At 36.2% G+C, this 8,734-nt stretch overlaps 1 protein-coding gene across 1 annotated transcript in view; it reads left to right on the forward strand.

Annotated features, from left to right (window-relative positions):
• TOR1AIP1 (torsin 1A interacting protein 1) overlaps positions 1–8,411 on the forward strand; it is a 43,213-nt gene extending 34,802 nt beyond the window's left edge. The window contains 2 exon segments of the mRNA XM_047705104.1: positions 3,095–3,151; positions 6,008–8,411. Coding sequence (XP_047561060.1) covers positions 3,095–3,151; positions 6,008–6,792 — 842 coding nt within the window. The 3' untranslated portion in view covers positions 6,793–8,411.
• Positions 8,412–8,734: the final 323 nt, after the last annotated feature.

An 8,734-nucleotide genomic window follows, 5' to 3' on the forward strand; every position in this document is an offset into this window, starting at 1 on the left:
CTTTTCTCTGCATCCTCTGTACGTACCTTGCTCTTGTTTTTTGGATAATAGCCAATCTTAACAGGTGTGAGGTGAATCTTACTGCGATTTTGATCACATAGCTCATCCTGTTTTTTAAGTGTGCTGTAATCCCGTGGCCTGTTTTTGCTTTTGTTTCCTGTGTTTTGGTGTCATATATAGGAAATCATTGCCAAGACCAATGTCAGGAAGCTTTTTCCCTGTCTTTTTTTTTCTGAGAGTTTTATGGTTTGGGGGTCTTTTTTTTTTTTTTCCTTAAGTTTTCTTTTTTTAAGCAATCTCCACACCCAACATGGGGCTCAAACTCACAAACCCAAGATCAGTTGTCACATCCTCCTCAACTGAGCCATCAAGGCACCCCCTATTTGATTCTTATGTTTAAGTCTTAAATCCATTTTGATTTTTTGTGTATGGTGTAAGAGTCCAATTCATTCTTTTGCTTGTGGATATCCAGTTTTCCCAGCAGCATTTATTTTAGGAGACTGTTCTTTCCCCATCATTTATTGTGGGTACCCTTGTTAAAGATCACTTGATCATATCTGCATGGTTTCATTTCTGAACTCTGTTCTCTGCTGTTGGTCTCTGTTTTTATGCCAGTGCCATACTGTTTTGATTACTCTAGTTTTATAATGTATTTTGAAGTTAGGAAGTGTGATACCCCCAGCTTTGTTGTTCTTTCTCAAAATTTCTTTAAACTATTTGGAATCTTTTGTGTTTCCATACAGATTTTAAGGATGTTTTCTATTTCTGTAAAAGATGTCATTGGAATTTTGATTGAATTGTCCTGAATCTGTATATTGCTTTGGGTAGTATAGACATTATAAGAATATTAATTCTCCAATCCACGAACATGGGTGTCTCCATTTAGTTGTGTCTACTTCAATTTTTACTTTAAGATTTACTTATTTGGGGGCGCCTGGGTGGCTCAGTGGGTTAAGCTGCTGCCGTCGGCTGAGGTCATGATCCCAGGTCCTGGGTTCAAGCCCCACATCGGGCTTTCTGCTCAGCAGGGAGCCTGCTTCCTCCTCTCTCTCTGCCTGCCTCTCTGCCTACTTGTGATTTCTCTCTGTGAAATAATAAATAAAATCTTTAAAAAAAAAAAAAAGATTTACTTATTTGAAGAGAGAGCATGAGAGGGGAGAGGGTCAGAGGGAGAAGCAGACTCCCCAAGCAGAAGCTGGGACTCTGATGTGGGACTCAGTCTGGAGCTCTGGGATCATAACCTGAGCCAAAGGCAGTCACTTAACCAACTGAGCTACCCACGCGCCCCGTCTGCTTTAATTTTTTATTAGTGTTTTATAGTTTTCAGTGTACAAGTCTTTCACTGCCTTAAGTTTATTCCCAAGTGTTTTATTCTTTTTGAAATGAGATTATTTTCTTTGTTTTTTTTTAATTTTAAAATTTAAAATATTCTGAGTTATGTAACTATTACATTTGTTACATAATAACTGTATAACTAATGTTATAAGTATAGTATTATTATAGTTATATATTATATGGTAGTTAGGTATTACATAAAAATATATCTCATTTGATCTTTTTATATAATAATGTATAGTACAGTATTATAGTTTTATATTATTATAATTGTGTATTATCATAATATCATACATTGTTTCATTTGATCTTTGCAACCATAGAGTAAGGTATTCAAGAGAAACATCATTTGATGGAATTTGTTTCTTTGTTTTAGTAATAGAGTTGTTAACTTTGGTGACCTAACTTGGAAGTTTTAAATAATGTAATTTCCTAGGCTAAACCAGTAATTATAGAACAATATGCCTTTAGAATGCAGGTTGATGTCATTTTGTTTCATATGAGGTTTTTTTGTCATATGACCAAAAATAAGACTATTTCTGGGGCGCCTGGGTGGCTCAGTGGGTTAAGCCGCTGCCTTCGGCTCAGGTCATGACCTCAGGGTCCTGGGATAGAGCCCCACATCGGGCTCTCTGCTCAGCAGGGAGCCTGCTTCCTCCTCTCTCTACCTGCCTCTCTGCCTGCTTGTGATCTCTCTCTGTCAAATAAATAAATAAAATCTTTAAAAAAAAAAAAGACTATTTCTGTATCTTAGCAGTACTAATTTTATACCTCTAGTTTAGTCCATTGTTTCTCAAATGAAAGCTCTTGGCAAACACGTGGAAGGTCATTTATAGATACATAAGTTATAAAACTCCAGCAAATGATGGGTAGCAGTATTGGTAAATATAGGCCATACAAATTAGTAACTCAGCTTCTTCACCTTCTGAACCCTGTCTTTCCATTTCTTCTTTCTTTTATGTTAAAATCTGTGGTCATGCCAAGAAGTATGGAGGGGGAAAGTAAAGAGTTAGGATAGTTTTTGTTTGCTAAACTAATGATAGAAATAGAGATTTGGTGGAGTCATGATAATATTATTTTTAAAATCTGTGGTTTAACCATAAACCTAAATAAAACTGAATTGTCTATCAATAGAAATGGTGAAGAATTTTTAATATAATTTTTAAAAATATTACTCATACTTGAAATGATCAGAGGCACCAGAGTAAATATTTGTATCAGTCTGAGGTAGAGAATAGAGGTAGAGGTAGAGAATGCAATTAACATTGCATTTTACCTAAAACCCTTGTCCAGTTAGCTCAGTAATCCGTAATCCATAATCCATGTTTTGTCCTTTTTTCCCTTTTACAGCATCATCACCAGGCAAGAGCTCAATATATGGAAGTTTTTCAGATGGTATAACATGTTTTCTTTTCTTTTAGTTGTGCTTATTTTCTTTGTTCTCTTAACTTTGTGCCATAAGTTTCACTACTTCCACTAAATAATTTGGGTCAAATACTTTAAGGCTTTCTCACAAAACAAATGTATTTTATGCTTTATACTAGACCCCATGGCATGCTGTGAATAATTATGAAAGAAATAACTCTTGAGTCTCAAGGAGCTGTCAGTCTAACGGGCATTTAGATCTTCCCACATTTTCTTCTATTTCTGCCTGATTTCTGCCTTATATTCTCTTGGTGGAATTTGTATTTTCTTTCTCTGTTGGAAATACTTAAATTATGAACCATAAATTGATAGTCTTTATTATTCCTATCATTAGATGACAGCATTCAGAAACCAGAGCTTGGAAACCAGTCTCCTTCAACCTCTAGCCAACGTAAGTTTGTGTATTCAGTTTCTATTAAATGAGTTTCTAAGATTGGTCATACATAATTGTTTTAAACTTTTTTGACAGCAAAAAATAATGCTATTTGAAGAGTTGTATTTTAAGCACTTAGGAGGAAAATGTATATATTTTACTAGCAGTGAAATTCTTTAAGGTCAAACTACGTGAAACAACATCTGGTTTTCCCTTTCACTTAATTAACCATAAGACCAAAGTAAAAGCAGAACTGCTAATACCAATAGCCAGGTGAACCTTGCTGTGTCAAAAGAAAGATGGCACATGGCCTGATGTAATAGGATTACCACGGGTTTTAGAGTCCACAGACCTGTATTTGGATTAGATTAAACCACTTAACCTTCTGTCACAGCCTTCCAGCAAGTTTCTTTAATTCTCTAAGCCTATTTATTATCCCAAAGAGTACTAAGAAAATAACAGTGACTCTCACTTTGGTCTCAGTACTACTTTCCACTAGCAAAATTAGTACCTTTAAAGAACTTTTCTTATGTAATATGGGCTATACCTATCCATATTTACCTAGAAATTAAAATGAAAAATATTAAATTTAATTAAAATTAAAAATACCTACTTATTTTTAAATAATTTAGTAAGAATAGTGACAGATTGCTTATATTTTCTAATCTCTTCAATGTCTGGGTTAATAAAATAGAGCTGCATTCTCATATCAGCTTCTGTATTCAGTCTGTTAAATATATTGTTTTGGTTGCGGTATATAGAAAAACACAGCTTTATACAGATAATGTGGATTTTTTTAATAGTCTAAATATAATTTGGGATATTCTCTTTTGATACTGTCCAAACTCAAAAAGTTACTTAATATCTAAGATCTGAAACCAAATTAATGAATTTTTTGTGTTCTATTAAATTAAAATTGGCCTTTCTTGCACTTCGAATGGAATATCATGCACTGATCATTGGGAAAATACTGGTTCACTAAATTATGTAGATCTTCCGAATGTTGACACATTTCTAATACAGTATAAAAAGATCACATTTGTTAATATCACCACCAATGTCGAGAGAAAAAGTCTTTAAGGGTTCAGGAGCTATCGACTTTATAGTGTCAGATACAGTATTTCTACAATCCTAATTTTCACTTTAAACTGTGAATTTTATAATTGGCAACAAATATTGTCAGTTGTTTTCCTAGAAACAACAGACTCACTTTGTTCATTTTCAAGAAACTGTCTGGCAAATAAATACTCAAGTCTGACCATAGTTTGTCCCTTGTTTTTAAAAATACTAGTTCAGCTCAATTCAGTTGCACAAAATTCTTTTCCCTGAGAAAACTACTGTACTGTGCCAGGTATCAGAAGCTCTTTATGTATATTTCCCAGTTCTTCGCATAGTTTATCGAGATTTGTATTCAAGGGTTGAATTTTAATATGATAAATAATTTTAACTGCTTTATGAAGCAGTTTCGCTGATAGCCTTAAATGCATGGCTGTGAGTACGAAGACTACGTTAGCACTGCCCTGTGATCTATGCTAAGGTATCATTTGTTTTTCCCACCATGGCTTTGCACCATCAATGTAAACGTCAACATGGTGGGAAAAGTCAGATAACATCTTAGTGTTACGAGATTAACTTTTTAACCTCAAGGACCCTCTTGGAAGGATCTAGAGGTACCCAGCAATCACAGTTTGACAACCATTGCTCTAAAAGGTTCATAGTACAAATAAAATAGAAGGTGTAAAAGTATTGTTCCTATTCTATTTAAATGAAGTGGTATATGAGAAAGTATTTATAAACTGAAAAGCACTAGATAAATGTAAATTGATATTATTATTGCCAGTAATAATTAGGAATGAATTGCATAATCAATTTTACTGGTATTAACTTGCATTCCACAAAAGGTGGGCATCAGTGCAATTAAAGGGACAGCTAGTTACTATAAAATATGGAAGACTTTCACTTACAGTGCATCCTTTTTTAATCCCTTTATATACTTCAGAAACATTGCATGTCTGGATAATAAGCTGTATGAATTTGGGGTGTCTGAATTTAAAACTATATTATCAAGTGACTTTTATTATTGTTTGCCTCCCAAATATTAGCAGTAGTAATAATAGTTCGGCCTTAAAAATAATATTATTTCCGACTTGCTTATGCCATTTCATATCTTTGAATTCTGCTTTTTCCTTTTAAGGCTTTTTATTATTTTGACATTGAAGAGACACATACATACTTATATGCCTAAAACCTATGGGTGTGAGATTTTCTTAAATACATGTGAGGAACATTTCTTTTTTTTTTTTTTTTAAGATTTTATTTATTTATTTGACAGAGAGAGAGAGAGAGATCACAGGTAGGCAGAGAGAGGGGGGAAAGCAGGCCTCCTGCTGAGCAGAGAGCCCGATGCGGGGATCAATCCCAGGACCCTGAGGTCATGACCCGAGCTGAAGGCAGAGGCTTAACCCACTGAGCCACCCAGGCGCCCGAAGAACATTCTTTAAGAAAGTAAATTCTGGGGCACCTGGGTGGCTCAGTGGGTTGGGCCTCTGCCTTCAGCTCGGGTCATGATCTCAGGGTCCTGGGATCAAGCCCCGAATCGGGCTCTCTGCTCAGCAGGGAGCCTGCTTCCCCCTCTCTCTCTGCCTGCCTACTTGTGAGTGCTCTCTCTCCGTCAAATAAATAAAATCTTAAAAAAGAAAGAAAGAAAGAAAGAAAGTAAATTACTAGCTCCATTCTTTAAATTCCTTCCTCTTTTATCTAATGTTTATGAAGAGTAATACTGATTTTAAGTCACTTGTCCTTGAATCTAAGAAAATGGTATTCGAATCTGTCATTTCTTTCTTTTCTTTTTTTTTTTTTTTCTGTCCTGAGCAGAAGTGACTGGACAACCCAAAAGTGCATCTTATAGCAAGATGTGGTGGTGGCTACTTGTTCTGATAGTTTCTTTGGCTCTTGGGAGTTACTTGTTCCCTCATCGTCCTGAGGTGGAAACCACTGCTGTTCAAGAGTTCCAGAACCAGATGAAACAACTTATGAATAAGTATCAAGGTCAAGATGAGAAGCTGTGGAAAAGGAGCCTTACATTCCTGGAGAAACATCTGAACAGCTCCCAGCCCCGGCCTCAGCCTGCTATCTTGCTGCTCACTGCAGCTCGGGATGCGGAAGAAGCACTCAGATGTCTGAGTGAACAAATTGCCGATGCCTACTCTTCTTTCCGGAGTGTCCGTGCCATCCGGATTGATGGGGCAGGCAAAGCTACTCAGGACAGTGATGTTGTCAAACAAGAGGTAGACTGGGAACTGAGCAATGGATTCCAGAATGGCCAGAATGCTGCCGTGGTACACCGCTTTGAGTCACTGCCTGCAGGCTCCACTTTGATCTTCTATAAATATTGTGACCATGAAAATGCAGCCTTCAAAGATGTAGCCTTAGTCCTGACTGTCTTGTTGGAGGAAGAGACACTGGGAACCAGTCTAGGCCTAAAGGAAATTGAAGAAAAAGTGAGAGATTTCCTCAAAGTCAAGTTCACCAGCTCTGACACACCCAACTCCTACAAACATATGGACCCAGACAAATTGAGCGGGCTCTGGAGCCGTATTTCTCACTTGGTCCTGCCTGTCCAACCTGAAAATGCCCTGAAAAGTGGCATCTGCTTATAAGTGTGACAGAAGACAAATCATGTCTCAAGTTCTGAGAATTTTTCAGACTTTCTAGCTAGAGACGGGATTCAGAGCTCTTTTTGAAGGAACTGGTTTCTTTTTAAAGGAAGTTAAATTCTTATATAAACATGGAACATCTAAATCATTTATTCAACCTAATTATCTGTTACCTGAGAGAATCATTTCTCTGTTTCCATTGAGATCTGTGTTAACGATCTCTGAGGACTATAAATCATATGGGATCCCATAGAGGATCTGTTTAGGTTCAGGGTTGAAACATTATTGCTATGGTATGACCAGACCAGGTTGTGGGGGCGGGTTGGGGTCCTTCCTATGAATCCTCTCAATTTTTAAATTAGATTTTTCACAGAGTTTGCTATTAGTAAGGCAGCTCTCTAAATGCAACTGTGGGTTTTCCCATTTTGTTCTCTTTTACATCATTAGGTGTGAGTTCCTTAGCTTCCCCTTATAGGAACGAGAGTAATGAAAGGTCACCAGAGTGTGTTTTGGGATTTTTTTTTTTTTTCTTTGTTTTTGGAGGGCAGGAGAAGGAGACAAGGCAAAAGAGAAATTGTGGAATGAGGAAGGAAAGGAGGGGAAAATCTTCAAGATGAAATTTAAAATAAGCCGCTGAGACAGGTCTCTCAGACATAGCCATATGAACTCCATTCTCGGTGAATTCTGTTCGGGTTTATTTTTCACATATCCTTTTCTTCCTTTAAGAAATTTTTGGTCCTCCAAAGGATTTTGAAGCATGTATATTATAAGGTTTAGCATATTTGTTCATTTGACTCTGAAGGGTGTGGTCAATTCAGAGTAGTTTATTTTTGACATATCCCGAAGCCCTTGTTTTGAACTCAGAAATGCAGTTGCATTTGTTCACCAGCTTTCCTAGACTGCTGAAGAAGGACTTGATTCTCTGCGTGCAGTCCTAAGTCCTTTAATGACACTCTTACGACAAATGTAAAGATTTACTGTACATGTGATAAATTTTATTAAGAGTGCCTCAAGCCAAAATGAAAGTAAACTTGGCCATATGTGAAGAATGTTGAAATGTACTATTGTGCATTCCTGTGCTACTGTTGTGTTTCAGGTGTCACTTAGCTTCTGTAACTGAGCTTTCTCAAAATTTATCGACCGCTTTGCTTTTCTTAAAATCTTAAGATTCTGGATCCACCATGGTTTTGTTTAGTTTTTTATTGTCTACAAAACTTAAAATGAAAATACTGTTTTTAGAATACTAGAGGCAGTCATTGACTTAACCATTTACCTGTTGAGGATCCCATGCCTGGTAGTGGGGTGTGGTCTGGTTTCCTCCAGCTAGGACAACCAGTATTCCTAAATTTATACCCTTTATTGAAATTTGCTCCTGACTGTCAGAAGTCAGGCCATCTGATTTATAGAGGATTCTAAAACAAGAGTTTTTGAAAAGGCTTATTTTATACACATATATTATATGGAGAAACAAATGTTTTTATTAAATGTTTCGCTGACCAAAATAATTTTAAAGAAATTAACGTTAGTTATATCTTTCAGGAAAAATAATTGTAGCAGCTGATCTGGAAATGACTTTAGAAGCTATTTTAGTAATTTAAATAAATTTACTTTCTTGGTTTGTACTCTATGTCTTGTAAACTTAATGATTCATAAACTTTTGGGTTTTTTGCCAGTTAATCCTAGAGCTTTCTTGACACTTGAACAATTTTAGTAACTTCCGCTAACAGAAACAAAGGCCAAAGAACTGGAGCCATTCACAAGTGTATTGGTTAAAGATGTAATCACCATGGTTTTCTGTTTCGTGCAGGTGTTTGAAGTATCACTATGTTGGAATTAATTTAGGTTTTCCTGGCTTGGCAAAAGTATCTACAGCAGTGTTGCTCAAATTTTTTCTTCTTACCTTGGTAAAGAGCCTTATTAAGATACTGTTTTTTCTACTTGTCTA

The sequence above is a fragment of the Lutra lutra genome, chromosome 15, assembly GCF_902655055.1.
Source record: "Lutra lutra chromosome 15, mLutLut1.2, whole genome shotgun sequence".
NCBI lineage: Eukaryota > Metazoa > Chordata > Mammalia > Carnivora > Mustelidae > Lutra > Lutra lutra.